The sequence below is a fragment of the Lampetra planeri genome, chromosome 36 (genome assembly GCF_965212315.1).
Source record: "Lampetra planeri chromosome 36, kcLamPlan1.2.h2, whole genome shotgun sequence".
NCBI lineage: Eukaryota > Metazoa > Chordata > Hyperoartia > Petromyzontiformes > Petromyzontidae > Lampetra > Lampetra planeri.
In genome coordinates, this window is record NC_136142.1 from 851,896 (window position 1) to 874,218 (window position 22,323).

Here is a 22,323-nt window from a genome sequence, read left to right on the forward strand (position 1 = left end):
GCCGGTGACTCTAAACTCTCAACTATTTTTATCTTACCAGGTAAGGTCCACTGAGCTATTTCGCTCTTTTTCATAAGCAACCTGGCCACAAATGATAACTGAACGAAGTGGCTTATCATGTGGATATTTATAGCAGGCAAATACTCTAAACACATGTTCTAAATGTGGAAGGAAAAATCGGGAGTATCCGGAGAAATATCCATGCGACCAGGGGGAGAACATGCATCAGAGTCGGGATCGAACCCACGACCTCCTGCATACCAGGCGAGGTAGTTAACATCTTGTCACTGTGGCGCTCAATCCCATTGAATGAGTGGCACGGCTACTCGCAACCACAGCAAGCCGCTCTGTACCACACCCCATCCCACGGTCGCCTCCCCCGGCCCCGTGCGGCCAAGCCCATCACACTGGTCGCTCGAGCGAGCGAGCGAGCACGCACAAGTTGGTGCACAGGGCAACACGTCAGGACGAATCCCATCTCCTGCTCGGCTCAGCCACGCAGCTGAGCTCGCATGAAAATAGCGTGTGGGTTTACGTGCTTTGCTCTCTCGCCCCATGGCCTCACCCCCCAGCTCCTCCTTCACCCTGTCTGTCCATACATTAAATCGCGCTGCTCTTTGGACGCTGTATTTCGGACCCTTGTGTGTTTTATTTTGTTGCCTTCATTTCTCGAACCGTTTCGTTGAGCGGTGAGTAATTCGATTATCAGGTGTATGGGCTCGTATCGCTCACTCACTCACTTCCTCTTCGACTCTTGCGTTTGTTCAGGCACGCCCAAGGCGCCCCAATCAGAAACCTTTGTGTGTCGCCACCTGCCAACATGGCCCCCCGTTCACACAGGAGGTGCACCCCAGTCGCAGCGCAGTGCTGCGAGCGTACGAGCGTTGCGTCCCGACAAGATCTCGATGTAAATGTGCAGGCTGGGAATGTCACACACACACACGTGAATGAACGTCCAGGAGGTCGCGTGGCTCAGAGGTCAGGCCACTGAACTGGCACCACTGAGATCCTGGGTTACAATCCAGGTTTCAGTCGCCTTTTGAGATTTAACCGTTTATTAAAGTGCGACGAGTCGATGGTATAAAGCCTGTCACCCAATTACTGCACAACAAACCCTCGTGTTCAAATTGGGGTTTTCACTTAATTCGGTTACATCTCCAGCTCTGTGAATGAAAATATCGGTTTGACTGGCACGAGACAAACATCTCTATGGCAAGGAACATGGGCATTTGTCTGCGCCCTCCATCTTATTGGATGGTGACTACTCCATCTTTGTCAACCAGCGTGTTGATAGATGAGCAGCCCGATCCTCGTACGGCAGATCCTTGAAGCGAGGTCTCGGATGTAGCTCTGCGACGTTCGTTTCTGCGGGCCGTTCTCTCGCCTGGGGCAATGCACGAAGTAGTCATTGAAAGCCAAGGATTGCTCGCAAATCGCTGCACGAATTTTGTGCGCACCGTAAACCGGACTTTATTGTTGTTGTAGTTGTTAGTGGTGGTTGTGGTGGTAGCCTGCCACACCATCGGATGTGTTTTTTGGATTTGTGATGCATTCGCTGAGTATTCGCGTGCGGTCGCTCCCAGGCCTTGAGCTTCCAAGTCATCTTTCTCCCTCCTCAGCTTCCTCCGACAGCCCCCCCCACCGCTCCCCACCGCTCCTCACCCCACCCACGGAGCGCCTCTTGAGTGGCTTCCCCTAAGTGCACTTGCACGTACCCTTCCATGTTCGGTCTCCACCTTGGCATGCACCCCTCCCGCACACTTCTATAAATGATGCAATATGCATTAAATATACAAGCTTCGCGAGCACACACTATATAATGTTTATCTGATAGAGAAATGTTTTTCTGTTTCCATTGACCTTGCAGCACACAAAATTCGTTCGGCATCATTGTCATTGTGCCTTTGAAAGCCGGTGCATGTGGCGTGTGCCAGGCGTGCTAGGCGTGCCAGGCAGACTCGGGGAAACACCGTGGGTGCTCGCAAGGGAATGCGGCGCTCAGAAAGCGTCTTAGATGCGACGAGGAAGAGGAGGTTGCAGGGTGTGTGGCACACGTCAGAATCAGAATCTGTATTTATACTGCAGGAGGAATCTGATGAGCTATAAAGCTCTTTTTCAAAGATGTCCAATAGTGGCACGGGGTCAGAACGTTACAACAACAAACAATACAAACAACACGATAGGAGTGCAAAGTATAGGGAAAGTAAACACATCACTACAAAAAGGTGGCTAGGGTAAGCAACTTGGAGGTTGGGATTAGAACATGGCTGTAGAGCGCTGCGAGGTGCCATCGGGAATAGGAGATTGCGATGGGTGGGACGTGCGGTGTGCGTGGCGTGTGCGGTGTGCGTGGTGTGCGCGGTGGAGGAGGGCCGGGTAGATTACCGAGAGGAGCCCTGCAGTGGCAGCGCCCACCGGTGTGCGAGCATGGCGGGGGTGAGACCTGAAGCCGCACGGGGGTGGTGGAGATGGTGGAAGTGTAAGAGCGGCTCTGGAAGGACGTGCCGAGTTTGTAATGAAATTAAAAACCTGCAGCCAATTTGCGGTGGCAAAGAGTGCAAGAGCAAACCTTTTAATGGTGGGTGTCAACTCTGCACCGGCTACAGAATGAAGCAAAAGGAAGAAAGCCATGCCAAACAGCGGTGACATCAAGGGCATTGGCTGTCAATGACCTCTCGTGGGATATTATTGCCCACAGCGTGCAGAATTTGCCCATCATTGTTACTGTTATTGTGCTGCGGTAATCCACGGCGCTATGTCAATCCACGGCAGGATGAAGGGTTTGTTTGACTGTACGTCACCACGGTGGTCGGTGTGCGGATTGAATGTGGGGTGAGGCCCTGGACCGGTTCAGTTATCGCTCGCCACTGATGTTAGCCGTGGCCAGGAAAAACACATCCAGCTGGCTGGGTTCAAAGTGCAGTGGCCTAATCACTGTACCGCCGTGTTATAATGATAAAACGTTCCACTAATCACGAATATTGATTTACGTTTGCACGTGTAACAGCCTGCGTACTAGAAATGGGGGCCATCATTATGAAGGAAAGGATCCGTGTCTCGCCACCACAAAGTGGTGTTGGTGGCACCGAGCCAGGGCTGGAAATTCCACGTTCGTGCGGTGAGAGCCATTCTCTCTCGAGGGAACAACGCAGGCGCGGAGCGCGCTAACCATTGCGCCACCCCCGCTGCACGGCGGTGCAGCAGCGCGCGTGCCGGGTCGCGTCTAGTGAAGGATTGTGGGAGCTGCGCGCAGGAACCCCCCTCCTGGCTCATCGTCCCCTTCTTCCCTGGCGTGGAGCGCTCCGTGCTGCCTTGCTGTCCCCACAGCCGCAGGGCTCACGGGGACGCGGGGGCCCCGGGCGGGGGGGGGGGTACGAGTTGCCACCGTGGGTGCGAATTGCGATTCGCGGCGTTTTTCTGAACACAAACCGCGGGCGTCGACAATCGCGGATAAATCACCGCGCCGAGAGCCGCGGTGACGTCGCGCGGCGAGGAACCCCGCGAGCATCGCACATTAGCGGCTCCGATGCGCTGCGTGGTGTAAAATCACCACCCCATTAGTCATCTTCCTTCATGGCTTATCGACTTCTCGTTAATGGAGAAAAAAAGGCAAGATGAACATTTTGGCCGTCGGCGATGATTAGAATTCCTGAACTGTTAAAAAAAATAAACGTTCAATGACCAAATCATTCCGAATGCTTCCGATCTTGGCAGATCTCGAAGGCTGAGCTAGGGGTTGAGCCCGCATAGTGCTTGGATCGCTGACCACCGTATGCATAAAACAGGTGTTATAGGCTGTGGTGTGGCTGCGTTGTGTATTGTATTGTACTGTGCCCACCTTCACTGATGCCCACTGACCAGCGTGGTGAAGTACGATCAAATAGAACCAACGGTAGACAGGCAACACACTGGCGGTGCCATTGGTCGACCCATTCCGTCCTGGGAATGTGGAATGTTCTCCGCCGCCTCAGGGCCCCATCGTAGTCAGAGCGGAGAGACGCGCCGGAGCCTCGTGACTTCTTCTCGGGGTTCCTCTCTGGCGGGCAGCATGGCTCCTTTGTGATTCCCGTCGCTGCAATCGACTCGCGACACACGAGAGCCCGCAGACAACACCGCGTGTCCAGCTGTTCAGGCTCGGTGCCCAGACCCCCTCCCTGCGAGTATTTCACTTGGGGAACAATTACACAGTCCCTCGACGAATACTGTTGGGGGGGCAAGGGCTGTTCGCAAGTAGCACCTACGAAGGCCGTAACGGTGGGTGGCCTGCACCACGCCCGGCCACCATGGTCTCCACAGTTGGAGACGTTTCCACGCCGCCGCACCAGTTACTCATTTGAGGCCGAGTCAACTTCGGGGAGGCCCAGCACTGGTTTAGATGATCGTCTCACCGCTGTTGGCCAGGATCGAACTCGGGACGCCGAGTTCGTAGCGCAGTGCATGGACCGCCACGCTACCGTTCCCGACTGCTCGAGGCCGTGTGAGGACACAACAAAGCACCAGGGAGCTCTGGAACGTAGAGTACAGTGAATCATTGATTGAGACAAATCCTGTTTTCGTCTGCGAATTAGAGTTTAACAGACTGTCAGAGTACCATTTCAGCGCATCACCCTGTGGGCGTTATTCTGTTTTTCACTTGCAATTGTTGAATCTCGTAATCGTATCAGTAGTGAACTTTATCTAGGAGAAGAGTCTCACCTTGTATGAAGACTCAGGAGGGCCCAATTCCATGAATGAGTGCCAGACACGTGAGGCAGTGGAGTGCGCAGAGAAAATACAAACACAAGACCAGACCACTCGCCTTGTGTAGTTATCTATCGCTGAATGGCCTTCTTTTGGCCACCTTGCATGCAAACTCGGTTTAAGCAGGACAACTCTTTCCTGGCTTTGACATGTTGAGTCTCATCAGCAGTGGTGCCTATGAAACAATCTCTGCCCTGTCCCCAGGTGTTCGGTGTTCGTGGCAAGAATTCTCAACACCTTAGCACCCGATGCGAATATTTGCCAAGCGATCTACTGTACCAGAAGAGGGTGGTGGCCAGTGGCGACGCTGTGGTTAGCGGACTATGCAACGAACCCAGCCCCGGTTAACATCAGTGGCGAGTGACATCTGAACTGGTCCTGGGGTCACGCTTCAACGTGCGCCGACCAGCCTGGTGAAGTATGGTCAAGCAACCCCCAAGACAGACACGGTGTGGGCAGGCCTTCATCCAGCAGTGGATCGATGAAGGGCTGTAAAAATATATTTGTGCTCGAAGAGGTGTTCACAACGGTGCAGTGGTTGACAAGAAGTTGATGGCCTCAAGTGCAATGTTACGATTTGTATTGCCCTCAATCAGCTGTGGTAGCAGACGCTGTAATAGTTAATAGGTTTTGTTATCGCAGCACGTGGTTGTTCTCTTGAGTAATGGAACGCGGCTTTAGCCAAAGAGGGCATTGAGGCAGCTCCTGTCGAGGGTCCGGGGTGACAACAGGAGTGCCACTTTGTGTGGATGTCAATCGTCCTTGGCCTCTGGAGAGACTCTCCCCGAGCTTAAGAATGTGCGGTTTCCACCACTGGGTCGTGGCTGTAAGCAGAAGTTGAGCACCGATGCCTCAATGCTCATTTGAGCAGGAAATCACGCTGACGTTAACCTGTCTAAAATCTTACAGCATGGTGCAATATTTCAGCCACTTAATTTAACACTCAGGATTCTTTGTTGCAGGCAAAATCGATTTTTGGGTCGGATCGTCGCGCGAGTAAAATGCCAAGGTTGTGTCGTGCACCTTCCTCCACCCGACACAGGCAGGTAAAAGAAAAACGTGGTCACGTGAACAAACGCGGCCAATGTATCATTCATTGAGCACAGTGGCGTGCGGGAGAGGGATCCGCACGCGCTATCAAATCGGGTACGGAGCAGCGCCGGCCCTGACACGCAGTGTCACCCTGTGCTTCCGACGCAGTTGCGTTCAGTGGCTTTATGAGTGGTCCAAGTGGTGCGTTTCTTTACTGGCAGTGAACCCTGATCGATGAGATTGTAAGCGAGAGGGGAGTGAAGATCAGCGTAGAGAAGTTATTTGCTGACTGCCGCAACATTATTTAGAAGTTAACGGAGAGAATGACCTAAACTTGTACTGCACAGAGTGATAATAAAAATGAGTTTTAGATTTTACAGCCCTTTGCCAAGGCCTTAATGGATGGAGGTCCCCCAATGCCATCTCAGTTTGTGGGGGTTGTATGACCATACTTAACCCCGTTGGTCAGTGCGGGTTGGCGAAGGGGAGGAGACCCTAGGAACGGTTCAGATATCGCGCGTCACCGACATTAGCCGCGGCTGGGAATTGAACTCGGCTGGGAACTGAACTCGGTCTTGCCGGGTTCACGCCACGGTGCACCGACCACCGCGTCGCAGCCTCCCCCCTCGTGTCGTGAGTCATTTATAACGCTCCGCTCGTCGATGTTCAGTCACGCGCTCACAGCGCCAGGGGTCACGCACGCATGGTGCGTTTCGTCAGTCTTCGAGAACGTTTAGGGTTAGGATTCAAATGCTCGTCCTGTGGTGCCTGGAAATGTGTAATTTTTACACCCGTTGCCGGGCTGAGAGCGGGGACGAGCGTCGCCACCGCAGTTTTACTCTGACCGTGCCCTCGGCGTCGCGACACGGAGGATCCGAGTGGATCTCGCGCGCAGCGGTGCGACGCTGCTCGTTGAGGGGAACGGAAGCGGCTATCGCAGAGCGCCGACCCTGAGCGATGTCTTGGCTCCGTGATCCGGTCGCGTGGGTCTCACGTAAAGGGTCAAGGCCACTCTCATCACTGCTCACCCCCACTCATCTTCGCTCATCCTGCCTGGGTCAGGCAGGGTTCAGGGCTGCCGATGCCTGCTCGTTGCGCTGCGACCTCGTGGGGAAATCGGTAAAACACCATGACATCCGTACGAGCCTAATCTCAGCCAATGTCACCGCCCCGCTCCCAATATTGACATGAAATGCCACGACACCACCTCTCATCGCTGACATGTTGACCTTTTTATTACACATTTGTTTATCTTCGCGGTGACATTTTTCAGATGAAGTCTCACCTCCCTGGAAGCGAAATAAAAAAAGATGTGGCAAATGCATTGGCAGTGGAGCATCAACACCAAAGAGCACCCCAGTGCACTGCGTTACAACGGAAAACTACGCAGGAGGCTGACGTTCTTCACAACAGATATCAGGCAGTGGTAATGATGAATATGTCCCGTTTTAACCAGAATGTACATCCAACTATTTTATGATGTAACAGATATTTGGCACTTTAAACAAGTGGCTTACTTTTCACAGACCATCGGTGCGAGGTGGCTAGAAGGTGGCAGGACAATGGATTCTTGAATCGACCTGTGCTGCGACTCGTGTGTCGTCCCATCTTGTTCAAGGGTTATTAGCACTCGCTGGCTATCGAGGCATCGCCGCTCGGCGTAGGGGAAACGCAACAGGAGCTGTGTCGCGGGAAGACTTTGGGCCTCGTCGTAAGAATGTGAATTCCCACCGCAGGCTCTGGACGTGGAGCCCGAGTTGAGCGCCACCGACGCTCATCTAGCAGTGGAGAATTGTGGAGGCAGACGCCTGTGGGCACGGCGCTGGTGTCGGCGCATCGACGACGGAGTGACCACCGATTGGGTGATATCGGAGTCGGCGGGTTCCATCGATCCGGATTTGGCCACCGAACGCCACGCGTGATGCACTGTACGTGTATAGAGCCATTAGGGGGCTGCTCTTGCCTGCCGATTGCTCTGCCGAGTGCCGTCGTCCCGCGGATCGTAAAACGTGCGTGGGTGGGTGTGCTTGTGTGGGTGTGCGGGTAGGTGGCTGGGTAGGTGGGTGGGTGTGCTTGTGTGGGTGTGCGGGTAGGTGGGTGGGTGCGCAAGTGGGTGAGTGTGCGCGTGTGCACAGTGCGTGCAATGAACGAGGCCGCCCGAGTTTGATTACCGCTCACACAGCCAACGTCGGTGACGAATATCTGAACCCGTTCGACACGGACTCAGATGGGCGCTTGGCGCAGTGTGTGTAAACCGTCAGCGGCCTTGCAAAGACAACCGTGGCTGGGCGTGGTAGCGGCCACGACTGGCCGAAATGTGACATGTTGACTTTCAAAGCCGGTCGCTAAAAACACTTGCCTGGACCGTCAAGGGCTATACGGGGGATCTTTGTCTCGAGTGTGCGAATATTAGACTGAATGGATTTTTAAACAAGTTGAGAATAAACACGGAAGCTGATAAATGCCCCGCACTGTTTACTGTGCCCGGCCCTCACCGAGGCCTCGTCCCCCACGGGGGGAGGGGCTCTCCTGACCCTGACCCCTGGACACTCACGCATCTGAGACCAACAATGCTGGGCAGTGACACGCAGTGCGGCAGTGACACAATCGTGTTTTGGCACGGTCGATTTGGGGAAGTGGCACGCAGGGTGGCAGTGCTTTTTTTGAATGGCTCGACACGGGGCTGCAACGTGACTGTGCGTGACGGCGACACAATCGTGTATCCGTGACGGCCCGTGTGCTTCACTGACGCAACAAGGAACTGTGACACCTGGAGAGACGGTGACACGACCACTTGGACTCTGTTATCCCCCACTCCCACCCCACCCTCCCGCCGTACTACACAATCTGCCCATCCTGTCAGGGCCTTCAACCAATTCCTTCTTGACCTTTAAGCTCGGCGGGTGGCGATCGTGGTATGTTTAGTGTGCAAATCTTGGCCGTGTGCACGAGCCACAGGGATCAGCCCCCCCCCCACCACCGCCACCACCTCTCCCCCCCACCACCTTTCCCCCGCCTGCAGGCCCAGACTTCATCGGCTGGTGGGATGTACTGCTGGGTGGGCAGCGATTTCCAAGGCCCGCACGACACACGGAAGGGTGGCGTGGCCAACTCCATTCCCGGTTGCCTTTGTCTCCCCAGTGCTGAGTAGACCTAGGGGAGACCCAGGACTGGTACAAATAGAATCCCCCACTCATGTTAGCCGTGGCCGGGAATCGAACTTGGGTCGCTTGGGTACATAGTGCAGTTTTCTAGCTACTGCACCACCACTCCCCCATAAGATATACAAACAAGTATCCCCTGTATAGCATTAACAAACTTTTGGGGCAAGTGCTGTTATCGAGCACCTATGAAGGCCGGCACATCACACGAGGGGGTGGGTGGCCAGCACCACCCATGGCCACCTTGGTTTCCCGAGTGGTAATATATACCTGCACACACACACACAACAACCGCCAACATTCAACACTAAATGGAGGTGATGTCGCCACAGTGCTGGGTACTAAGCTAGGTGCGCTTTGAGGCTGTCACTTGATGTGTCGAAGGATTGCTTGGCAGGAGGTTATGGGAATGACCCAGGTGTTACGGGTTGGCTGACTGAGATGACTGCCAGATGCACCACCCGCGCTCCCTCCACTGTGCCAACTCGCTTCCTTTTAGCCACCGCATGGCAAGATGGCACAGCTCAAATGTTACGGTTGCAACAGCAACGAGCTGATTGAGTTCCAATACGATCCTTAAGGATCATCAGGACTCTGCGGCCACGAGTTAGATTTGGGGCCCCATCGTTCATGTCGAGGGTGACGTTTGTTGTTTGAGGGTTTTGTTTTGGCCGTATGAAAGCCGTCTTCATGGGAGGAGGCGGGGGAGTAAACTGATGAACCAGAACAAGGTAAAGAGGAGTCTGCTGTTATTATTCCGAGTACTTCGGAATAAACTAAGAGTCACTCTGAATAAGGGCCATTGACAGAATTGTGAACCTACTGTATTTGTTTTCTGTCGTCAGTCTGCGTCGATGACGAGAAGGCGGCGACCCGGTTGACTTGCAGCGCTGGGCCGCGTCCGCGTGCGGTTGGATCCGTCGGACCGATGTTGCTCCGACGTTGGCTCAACGTGTCCCATGGTTGCCGGGGAGTCGCGTTGAGTTGCGCTTGCGCACCGCTGCCAAACTAATGTTGCCGGAAATGATTATTGGTTATTGGTCCAAAAGGAACCCACAGGCTGATTGCCCTGGGCGTCACTTTTAGTTTATTTAGTTTGTGGCGATTTGTAGTTTTGTTATTTTTTTGTAACACTCTGTGCAACTTGCAGATGCAACATGATGAGTCGGACTGCCGTCCGATGGGTGAGCCTCGTCGTGATTCTTCCCGCGCCACGAGCTGGCGCGTCATTTTCAGAAAATATAAACGGGGAGAAAAACGCCTCCTCCCCCCTCGCTCTGCCCCGCATCGCCGATGACCCTTGCGTGACCCCAACGCCGCCGCCCTCCACCCCTCCTCCATCTCTCGTTTTCGCTTCGCTCTCCGCTGACGGCCGATTGGCCCATTTATTACAGAAATCTCTCCTGGGCTTCCAGAGGACCGCGTCCTGCGATGGCAACAGCCTACGGCAAGCACTGTCCTGAAGGCCCGAACCGTTATGTGGCCGACAACAAACGGCACGACCAGAGCTGTAATAGACAAGAGTTGACACGTTTGTGGAATTGAGCAAGGCTATTATGATTATTATTTAAGAGTTTGGGACAAGAGGCGATGGCAGGGAATTTGAAAGTGCAGCAGTGTGAGGGAAGAAGTGATTAGCATGGTTGGTTACGTATGGTGTGAAAGAAGTTCAACACATGCATATATATACGTGATGGGTGAGTGTGTGGATGAATAACTGAGCTGTTGTGACCTGCAGTGTGGTGAGCGGATGAGTGGGTGAGTGGGCTGTTGTGACCTGCAGTGTGGTGAGTGGATGAGTGGGTCAATGGGCTTTTGTTACTGAGTGTAGTGGTTGAGACAAAACTGTCAGTCTGGTCGACCGAGTCCCCAACACAGGCGGAGGAAACGAGGAGTGAAGTTCACGGCAATGGTAACCATGGCAGTAGTGATAGAAGAGGGATAAGGAGGTGACTGACCCTCGGCGAGCAAGTGGCCGGAGTGAATTAGCCGGTGCTGGATCATCAAACAACCCGATTGCTTGACGGTTTGATGGACAAATGCAAATCTCAAATGAGGGAAGACGTTTTCCTGTCTGATTTGTGAATCAACGTTCGTTTTGACTTGAGAAGGCGCAAGAAGAAAAAACAGCAGCGGACGGAGAAACCCAGCGGTGCTGACCATCATGTGCAGAGGTTGTGACTTAGAGGTCGTGGCTCACAGAGGTCGTGGCTCACAGAGGTCGTGAGTCAGAGGTCGTGACCCACAGAGGTCGTGACCCACAGAGGTCGTGACCCACAGAGGTCGTGACCCACAGAGGTCGTGACCCACAGAAGTCGTGGCTCACAGAGGTCGTGAGTCACATAGGTCGTGGCTCACAGAGGTCGTGGCTCACAGAGGTCGTGGCCTACAGAGGTCGTGACCCACAGAGGTCGTGACCCACAGAGGTCGTGACCCACAGAGGTCGTGGCTTACAGAGCATGCGGCCAAGCACAGGGAGACATTTTTCAATGAACACGAAGTTCTGATTAATTCTGATTTTATTTGACTGCGCTCCTTCGCCATGGAAAGCCTCACCGAGTCTCGAGCCACTTTTCAGGAGGGTCCTGCCAAGTTTCTGCAGTCGAGGGCAACGTGTCTGCTCTGGGTACTCCCAAATGAGTAGTTTGTTTTGTAATCTTTCCGCATTCGGCTGTTTGGCCATTCTCGGTTACACTTCGTGTGTTTCGTTTTCACCGTGCCAGCTGGGCGATTTGTGCCGTTGCTGGCGATGGAGACAGCGGCACGACATCCTCAAAACACGGGCTAAAAGGAATGTCTGTGTTGGATTGTGGGTAATAAGTTATAATATAAACAGGAAAGGGTCTGTATTACCACAAACAAAATAAAACTAGAATAGCATTCATGACTGTCAGCCTGTTGGTCACTTTGGAGCTGTGTTGTCCAGTAACCTTTGTGTAAGCAGCAAATCCTGAACTGTTTTCAACTCTCCGATTCTCATCAGCAGAGTCTGGTCTGTTTAACAAATGCCGCTGTAAAACATTGGTCCAGAATCCTCATAGGCTAACGTACTAAACTACTGTTTTACGTGGCTATGCGGAGCTTGTAATTATTAAAGTGATAGATATTAAACGTGTTAACTCGTCGAGAGTGGTATCTGAATGTCGTGACATCGGAGGCAGTGCTGCCCCCCACTTGTGGGAGAAGGCCGTCGGCCACAGACCAGAGTCCTGACCTTCCATCGGGGACCTTCGCTTCGCCGTTGGCCAAATGTGTCGCTGATTTGTTCGAAGAGAGATCCGAATGCGTCGGGTGGTTTGGCGTTTGTCAGCATGACAAACACTTGCGGAGAAGACGGTTACACTGAAAACTAATTTACTTAAAAATGTTTAAGTTACCAGCAACACAGAAGTGTAGTGCAACTGGGGCTCACAGATAGAGACTCTGGCGCCGGGGCTGTATTTCGCACGTGTATGCACACATGTGTGCACGTACGCACACGTGTTGCGCACGTGTGCGTACGTGCGCGCACTGTTGACTGTAAATTGATATAATCTATTGAGCAAATGAAACCGGGTGTGCCTTTTTTTAAACTGCTTGCGCCAGCCACTCTGTTTTCCAGGAGTCACAACCTCAGCTTGAATTTCTTGTTTTCAATCTGTTTTCCCTTCATGGGGGGTGAGTGGACGTGATTTGAACGAGGAGGGGGGGGGGGGCTGGGGTTTGGGGGGACAGAGTCGGGCGTTTTGGGCAGCGTTGAACCGTGGCCGCGGAGTGCACGTGCACTGGCTTGGAGTCCAGGCCCGGCGGAAGCGAGAGGAGAGGCGGGAGAATAGTGAGCCGAGTTGGGCCTCGCACGCAGTGGGCGTGCAACAGACGCGCACACACAGTCGTGACATGTCGTTGGAGGTTTGGAGGTGAAGAGGCATACGACGCTGGTGACCAGGATGATGGTGGTGGTTGATGATGAATCGACTGCCGCCTCTGCCCACCCGGCAGTAGGAGTGGGTTGAGCACAGTCGGTTGGCAGACGATGACGTCCGCAAGATCATCCACGGACTCGCGCCGCTCTGCCTCTCCCCCCGTGTGCCGCTCCACTCCCCTGCACGCACTCTCTGCTCCAGCAGCCGACGCTCTCCGTCAATCTCCCAGTCAGCCTTCGCTCGGTGGGAAGTCGCTTATTCTATTTTGCCGCTCCTATGCTCTGCAACTCCTTTACCCCAGCCATCTGTGCTGTCGGCTGCTTCCACCTTTTCAATTACAGGCTCAAGACCTTCCTTATTCCCCCCCACCCCCACCGGACGACTCGACTGCGTCCCTCTGAAACAATAATGTCCACTGTTTCTGCACAGCGTCTCGAGGTGTGGTCACACGTGGACGCGACATTAGTCCACGTTGTACTGAATTGTATTGACGGTTACACTGTGGTCTCTTGCAGGACATCGCGGGGACTGCAACGTCCACCTGGCAGCAGGCGGTGTTTGTTGTTGATTCATCGTTGACCCTGATCCCGCATAAAGAGAGAGCGCGGTTCACACAGAACGATCGCGCAATCGCAGCCCCCAAAGTCTCACACCGTGGCATTCGCTCGCTCTGTGTGCGTTTCACAGCATATGAAGCGGACAAGAGGCTGCCCCTGCTGGAGATAAACATCGTCGCCTCCGTTGAGATTCCGCTCTCCTTTCTGGGAGAAACTCCACGGGAGCGGCCCCTTACCCGGAACGGCCGCGACCGCCAACATGGCTGCTTCCGTGGGGCCTCCCACGCCGGGCCTCCTCGGGGGTCAGGGCTCTTCGTTGCTGTAGCCGCAGGCACCAAACGACGGCAGAGGATCGACAGCTCCCCTTGTCATCGTCGCCGCAGTGCCCCCTCGTTGGCGTTTAACTCGAGTTGTTGACTCGTCGGGGTCCCTGCTCCAAGTGCCGCCCCCTTTCTGTGCTGGCGAGGCCATCGGTCTGGCGATGAGTTCAGGAATCCTCGCGTCCTGCCACGGCGAGCAAGCGGCAATCTTTGCTCACTCTGGATCGCAGAGCGGATGACTGAGCGCCGGAGTCGGTGGAGGAATCCGAGTGGGCGGGCGACCGCGGTGGATTTAAACTGTTACGCTACGACAGCAACAAAGAGCGCGGCTTCAAGCCCCTTGAAGCTTAAAACCAAAACAATCCAAAAAATCTAGCAAGTCACGAGTGGCACAACTAAAATATCCGATGCATTCACGACCAGGTCAGAGCCAGACACAAACAGTGCAATATGCTTTGACAAGGGGCCCTGGTTTTAGAACAGAAAACAATTGCCGATAAAATACATCTGAGTCCGTCCAGGAGTTGCAGAAAGACACGGAGCGTCACCTCGCAGCGGTTGAGTGTCTCACCGCCTGAACGCTGAATATTGCCCTGCAGCAGTTTGGTCCAGAAGGCGACCCTGATCTCGGCCGCGGAAGACGCCTCTAGCCGGTTGGCATCGTTCGTCGCGCAGCGGTAGAGTGCGGCCCGCGTCGGTGTCTCTGCATCTCAGCTCCAGGGCGAAACGTCGCAATGCAGGATCCCCCTGAAAAGAACCATAAGACTCATTGAGCCTTTGCCGGCTAAATAAAGGATTTATAATTACATAATTACTGGCAGTGCTAGTGCTCCTAGTGTCGTGGGAGTACTGTCAGCGATAGCACGGTTTGAGGTAGCACGAGCATCGGCAGTAGTGGTAGCAGTAGCGGTGGTGGCAATAGCGGTAGCACCGGTAGTAGCGGTGGTATCAGGATCGGTGGTGGGATTGGCAGCGGTATCGACGGTAGGAGTGTCGGTGGCATTGGCGGCAGCGGCGTTGTTGTATCGGCTCTCGACACTGGTGTTGCCGGCAGCGCTGACGCCGGTCGTGGCCGTGGCGGTGCCGGTGGTGCGCTACGGGAAGCCCCGGAGCGAGCGGGCCATGGGCCAGAAGGTGGCGGGCGGAGCGAAAGCGGCCGAGGCCCCGGACCCAGCTCGTCGGGGCCACGGCGGTGGCGGCGCCGCCTCGGCTCGCGCGCCCGACCTCTTCTGGCCGGCGCGCCTCGACTCCCTGCTGGAGCTGCCGCCGGCGCCGCCGGAGGTGGCGCTGAGGCACGCGTGGAACCCCGAGGACCGCTCGCTCAACGTGTTCGTCAAGGACGACGACCCCCTGACTTTCCACCGGCACCCCGTCGCGCAGAGCACGGACGCCATCCGTGGCAAGGTGAGAGGGGTGCACGGGGAGACAGGGGGGGACTGGGACAGAGAGGGGACTGGGAGAGAGAGGGGACTGGGACAGAGAGGGGACTGGGACAGAGAGGGGACTGGGACAGAGAGGGGACTGGGACAGAGAGGGGACTGGGACAGAGAGGGGGACTGGGACAGAGAGGGGACGGGGACAGAGAGGGGACGGGGAGGCAAAGTGAGAGGCACAAGTCCATGAGAATCACTCGAGCTCAGGGGGAAGGGAGCATGGCAAATGACGAAGGGGCCATGGGAACCTGGGATACAGGGACATCGGCACCAGTTCATCATCATTCTCGCCGGCCATGATCTACCCACTGCCGGCTGAACGCCTGTCCCCTTGCCATGTCGGTCACGCAGTTTGTCTGACCGTGCTTCAGCAGGCCGGTCAGTGTGGGTTAGCCGTGGTCGGGAATCGAACTCGGGTAGTCTGCTTCATAGTGCAGTGCACTAACCACTGAACCAGCACTCCACCGCATTATTAATGGTACTGTACATGATTAGTGACGAGTATTTTATTTATTTTTAATGAATTAAATAAATCTGTAAATTGATAATGCCGCCACTGCTGAATAATTAAATCAAACATCTGTGCAAGTGACCACCACAGTGAGCCATGCTTGTCAATGAAACAAACAGTTGAGTGTGCCGGTGAGAACCTGTGTGTGCCCGTGAGATCCCATTCCGGCCAGACGTCTCTCGGTGGCTCTGGCCACAAATTCGCGCTCCACGATTTGATTGGGTGTGTGCGGTGAGGCCGGCACGGCGGCGCGGTGAGGCCGGCACGGCGGCGCTTCTTCTCCGGCATTAATATTGCATCGTGCACTTAGACGCCAGCCCCCTCCGTACCCCGAGCCTTCGATTTTTTATCTTTCTCTTCTGCACGTCATTGCCACTGTGTTTAACATGCATAATTCAAATACGCGCGTTTGCCGTATGGACCACGCGCCGTGCGCGCGCTCTGTGCCTGTTCATCGAGGCGGAGAGAGACCCCGGTTAGTCCGGATAAAATAGCCCATTTTGTCATCGCCTATTAAGGAGAGTGGTGGCACAGGGATTCATCATAGATTTTTGTGTCAGGTCGTGCGAGTAAAACGTGTCGCAAACCCTGCACCTCCCGAATAGCAGGGTTGGCTATGTACGATGCAAAAGAAGTTCAACATATGTACAGACTAAAAAGTTATCACGCGAACAAACGTGCCAGTCTCTGCATTGCCGAGTCAAGGATACAATGTGATGGGAATGGGAAGAGAAAAGAGAAAAACATGGGAAATGAGAGGAAAAGGATTGGAAAGAAACAGAGAAACGTGAGCGAAGGGGTCAGGAGAGATGATGATTGGGGAGGAAGAGAGGCTGCATCAGGGTCTCGACGCTGCTGCCGCTGCACGGAGCGGAGTCTGTTCTCACAGTGGGCGGAGAGACGGGGGGAGGGGTTCAGAGTCGGGGTGTTAACACAGAAGTCACGTTATTTACGGGAGTTTTGGGCTAACGATGACGATAAAGTTGGTGACCTAGACTTTGATAATGATTGTGAAAATGATGACAATGATGGAAAATCTGAATGATGATAGACGACAACGTTCAACACAATGGTGACAACGATGACCACCATGACGAGATTGCTGAATAAACTTGTAACTCCTCCCCGCGTGCGTGCGTGCGTCGCCCGTGTCGCCCAGGTGGGCTACACGCGCGGCCTGCACGTGTGGGAGATCCGCTGGCCGAGCCGCCAGCGCGGCACGCACGCTGTGGTCGGCGTCGCCACGTCCGATGCGCCGCTCCACTCGGTCGGCTACGCGGCGCTCACCGGCTCCACCGCCGACTCCTGGGGCTGGGACCTGGGCCGCAACAGGCTCCTGCACGACTGCAGGAACCGGGCCGACGGCGGCGGGCGCGCCTACCCGGACGCGCCGGCGCCGCTCGGCACGTTCGAGGTGCCGGACCTGTTCCTCGTCGTGCTCGACATGGACGAGGGCACGCTGAGCTTCGTGGCCAGCGGCCGCTGCCTGGGCGTCGCGTTCCGCGGCCTGCGCGGGAAGAAGCTCTACCCCGTCGTGAGCGCCGTGTGGGGCCACTGCGAGATCACCATGCGCTACGTCAACGGCCTGGACCGTGAGTCGCGTCGCTGGAGAGACGCGTGCGCCAAGGAGTTGGCGCGGTGTGTCCGCCCGTTAGTTTTATTATTTACATTCTACACATTGATGGCGAAGGTTGCTTCGGGGCAAGTGCTCTTAGCGAGCATCCACGAAGGCCGACGTGGCGCACGAGGGGATGGCGCCCGGCCACCTTTGTGTGCCGGTGATTAAATGTACACACCGCACCAGGTACTCATTTAAGGCTGAGCCGACCTAGAGAAGGCCCAGGATCGGTTCAGATAATCGCCGCTGAAATCGGCCATGAGTGGGAATCGAACTCGGTCTGCGGGGTTCGCAGTATAGTGGGTGAGCCACTGCACACCACCAGCACACACTGCAGATAAAAACATCCTCCATTCACGAAGTGATGGTGACATCACCATGGTGCTTGTGCCATACTAGGTGCACTCTAAGATTTCTTGAAGTGTCGAAGGCTTGCTGTCAGGAGGTCACGAGACAGACCCAGGTTCCATGGGTTAACTGCCTGTGATGGCTGGCAGATGGACCTCCTGTGATCCCCACTGTGTCAACTTGCTGAATTTTAGTCTTGCTGTTGCTACTGTCGCTTCTCTGTCCTCAATTGTTGTTGAGGGATGACTGCCTCCTACTGCCCAATAGCACACACACACATACACACACAGTCACACACATGAGCCAAAGACACAGAGAAGCCACATTCCGTGCAGCTGGTTGCGACCAGAGTTGCCTAAGAATGTAAACTGACAGTGCTGGTGCGTGCGTGCGTGTGCAAGTGTGTGCGTGTGGACTGAATAGTGAGCAGTAGCGTAGTGGTTAGCACACTGCACTACAAGCCCGGCGACCCGAGTTCGGTTCCCGCTCACGGCCAACACCAGTGACGATTATCTGAACCGGTCCTGAGCCTCCCCAAGGTCGACTCAGCCTTAAACGAGCACCCGGTTCAGTGTGTAAACATCGCCACCGGGGAGACAAAGGCGGCCGTGCGTGGCGCTGGCCACACCGTCCCGATTATGTGGAGGCATGACGGCCTTCATAGGTGCTGCTCGCTAACAGTACTTTCCCCAACAGCCTGGGTAGCCTATATGGGGGATCCTTGTCTTTGTGCACACTTGTGCACGCATGCAGAACAGTTTAGGTCTTTTGTCCTGGGATTTGATTTAAATTTAAACAGAAACAAGAGGCTGGGCGGGCGTGCGAGGGTGGTGGGAGGCAGGCTCGGTGGGGCTAAAGAGCAGCAGCAGAGCCAGCGGGACGAGGGAAACAAAAGGCGTTGGTGATAATACGCCAGATAAATTACGCCCCGGGGAAATAAAACCCAGAAATCAAGGGGCCCCGTTGCCAAGGCACGCTACCCAATGTAACCGTGGCACATGGTAATGCCCGACATCGATTATTTACCCGGATTATGATCCAGGAGACCTCGCTCGAGTTTCACCGCGAACTTCCAGGAAGGCCCCAAATTGCCACGCTGGGGTCAGTTTGGGTGTTTTTATTTATTTATATTTAACGAGCGTCTCGCGAGTGGAAGGCGACCGGAGTACCCGGAGAAAACCTCCTCCCGAGGGGAAAACGCTCAACAGGTTCGCAGACAGGCTGACGTCGTCCCACTTGCTGTGCTGGCCACCTCCTGCCCCACTCACTGCCCAGCGGCTTTGGGATGAGTTCACGAACCGACTCCACTTCGCCCCCTGCTGTGAAAACTTAGCAGCGAAGTCAACTTTCTCTACCGACTCCTGGCCACTACCGCACAACCCGGCGGTTATGGGAGTTTGGCACATCTCTACGTGATCCACCAACCCTCGCCTCCTAACCGCTGGCCATAGGCTTGAGGCTACACCAAAGCACAAAACTGTTTACTCAGCGTGGAGAGACCGGCTACTCTCAGCGACCGTGGAGCTCTTCTTGGTTTTGTCTTAAACTCGCGCAACGCTGCCACCTCCTCCCACGTCGCCTTCCAGCGTCGTGCGTGAGAACGTCCAAGCGGGAGGGCGAGCGGGCGGGAGGGCGGGAGGGCGAGCGGGCGGGTGGGCGAGCAGGTGACGATGGCGGCGGTCAGGCTTGGCGAGGCAGGAGGAGGATTGATGAGATGGAACCACGTTTCTAGGAGGCGGCTAAGAATGTGGGGTGCTGGCAGGAGGTGGGAGAGGGTCGTTAATTGTGGGGGCTGGGATGACTCCGGTGGTGGTGGTGGTGGCGGCGTATCCAGGGATTATTGGAGAGCGCGGTGGCGCGTGCACGGGGCCGAAGAGAGGCAAGCGCAGCAGCCGCCATCACCGCTTGGGCCGTGGGATTTCTCTTCTCGCGACATTTTGTCTGCGTAGCTTTCAACAACGTTGATGACGATTGACAGGTCGTCAACAAGGATCGGTCGTCGCCATCGTCAATTATGAGACCAATGGCTGCCACCTTATTGGTGGCTATGATGCTGCCAAACGGTGCTCACTAATGGCACTTTCCTTAGTGGTCTACGCACGCCTAAAGGGGACATTTTGGTGTTCCTTGTACCGTGCACGGGTCCAAATCCGCCCCCACGATTCTCGCCGCTCTCTGTTCTCACCGCCCCCCACAGTCGTGACAGCGAACGCACGCCCGGCGTTTAGTTCGCTCGAGTTGCTACGGCGACTTCGTTCAGGGGTCGGACCGCTGAGCCGGCGCTCGCTAACGGCACCTTCCTAAGCGGTCTACGGGTGCCTAAAGGGGATTCTTTGGTCTTCCTTGTATCATGCACGTGAAAGAGCACGTGGCATCGTTTACAAGAGTACCACAAAGGTGGCCGGGCTTGGTGCTGGTCACCCACCCCCTCGTATACCGTGGCGAACTTCAAAGGTGCTCACTAACAGCGCTTTCCCCAACAGTCTGTTAAGGTTATACGGGGGATCTTTGTCTTTATGTACGCATGTGCGTGTGTGCATGCTCTCAGTTTGAGCCAGGCACTTTTGTGTGTGTGTGTGTACCCATGTGCTCACGATGCTCGTGTTGCGTGCGTGTGTTTTTTCTCGGCGCTCCTCCTCCGTCCGTCCACGTCTCCGTGGCCACAGCCGAGCCGCTGCCGCTGGTGGAGCTGTGCCGCCGCGCCGTGCGCCTGGCGCTCGGCCACGAGCGGCTCCACGAAGTGGACGCCCTGCCGCTGCCCGCCGCGCTCAGGAGCTACCTCCTGTACCACTGACGGTGCGGCCGCCGCCGGCCCCGACACCGCCTCCGCCGGCATCGCCAGCAGAGTCGTCGACGACGCGAGCGGTTCCAAAAACAGCGTCGCCCACTGCCAACGCCACCGCGCTTTGATCCACGAGCACTGCCACCAGCAGTCACCACCTCCGCACCCATTAGCGCCGTCACTACAATTACCAGCGACGTCACCACGACCACCGCAAGTCAGTCGCTATATCATTGTCACAATCATCATCGGGTCATTATCACTGTTAGCATAATCCTCATCAGGATTGAAGACATCATCATCATCATCACAGCCAGTCATGAGCATTGTTGGTGATCGTTTTCATCCCGCGAGTCCCGATCATTTCAATCGGCGCCGGCTCGACGCTTCGCCGGCACCCTCCGCCCGCGGTGCCGGGTGGAGACGAGCCGTCGAGGCCGTGTGGACTCGGCGAGCCGTTGCCGACGGGCGCGGGGCGACGAGGTCGTTACCCCGCGCCGCCTCTCCACCGTCTCCTCACCGCGGCGGCGTCGACCGTCGAGGAGCGGCGGGAGGGGGGGAGGCGCTACGCGCCGAGGGTCTCGACGAGAGCCGCTCGGGTAACCGGCGTGGCACGTCCCGGGGGACCCCCGCGGGAGACGCGGCGCCGGGTCGCGAAGCCTGCGACGGAGCCGGCGGCCGCGGAGGCGCGTGACGTCGCGCGTGCTCGTGAGAACCCTCTTGCCGGATTCATGAAAGGGACCGGGTTGCTGCAGCGACGCGCGAGGAGAGAAGCTCAGTCCAGGGTTCGAATCTGCCTCCACGATGCTCGCCGCTCTCCGTCGCCACCGCTACCCACGCCGCGGTAGCTCGAGTTGCCGCGGCCGCCACTTCGTTCGGGGGTCGGAGCATCGAGCCGGCACCGCCAACGTCCTGGGTTGGATGCCGAGTTTCAGTCGTCCGTGGTTAGACCGGCTACTCAATCGTAGTACCGAGTCGATGGACCCAGCCCCGTTACCGATCATCACACAAACAACCCCCCCATCACATTGCTCTTGCATTTTACACGCAATTTGGCAAAAAATTCCAGGACTTGTAATTAAAAAAACACTTCAGTTTGACTCATGCCACCAACATCATCCAACCAACATCGCTGTAGCCGGGATGCATGGGGACGAGCAGCACCCCCTGGTGTGGACTCAAGGAATCTCGGAAGCGGTTCCGTGATCTCTCCTTCTGCGCCATTCTCGATCACTGGGCGATGTGACTGCTCACTGCTCCTCGACGGTTCCCACTGCATTCTCCACCTCGTGACTTTGACGCGAATAGCACAATTGTAAAATACATGAGGGGGTCGGGGTTGGGGTGGGGGGTGGTTGGGGGGGGGCACATAAACTTTTTGAACAAACGAGACTTCACATCCCAGAATGGTTTCTGCCACTATGTAGCGAAGTGGCAATGTCGGTCAAGAGACGGATCGGTTGTCAGGGGAGTCGGAGCCGCGTGTTTGGGACATAGATACCAAGGGGACAGCCTCAACACTGCCGGGAGAGAACGTGACTCACACCTTCATCCAGCAGTGGATAGAGAAGAGACCTGCCGTCAATTATAATCAATATCAGCAGCATTGTTTAGCTGGAATTACAATTATTATAACACTGCGATTACAATTCACTAGGAGTGACACAATTATCAATTGTAATTGTCCCTGGGTCTGGATAGAGAATGGCTCCTTGCACGTGCTTTGAGAGTCGTGACACTGCAGGAAAACCCAGATCGTGATGAATGAAAAGAGAACTTCGTAGGAAATCGACCTACGTTGGCGAGGGTCACATTTTGGTGGTTGTGGTAACTTGGCTACGTGCCGCGCTTGTCGCCGCTCGCCCACAGAGAGATGTTGACACCGCGGGCACGATGAGGTCGATGGTCGGGGACGAGGA

The 22,323-nt window shown here is 55.5% G+C and overlaps 1 protein-coding gene across 2 annotated transcripts in view; it reads left to right on the forward strand.

Annotated features, from left to right (window-relative positions):
* Positions 1 to 21,729, forward strand: part of LOC144730674 (SPRY domain-containing SOCS box protein 4-like) — a 29,822-nt gene extending 8,093 nt beyond the window's left edge. For both annotated transcript variants that reach the window (XM_078611350.1, XM_078611351.1), the window contains exons 2-4: positions 13,523 to 15,116; positions 16,816 to 17,248; positions 20,289 to 21,729. In XM_078611350.1, coding sequence (XP_078467476.1) covers positions 14,835 to 15,116; positions 16,816 to 17,248; positions 20,289 to 20,416 — 843 coding nt within the window. In that variant the 5' untranslated portion in view covers positions 13,523 to 14,834 and the 3' untranslated portion in view covers positions 20,417 to 21,729. The remainder of the gene's footprint in view (positions 1 to 13,522; positions 15,117 to 16,815; positions 17,249 to 20,288) is intronic.
* Positions 21,730 to 22,323: the final 594 nt, after the last annotated feature.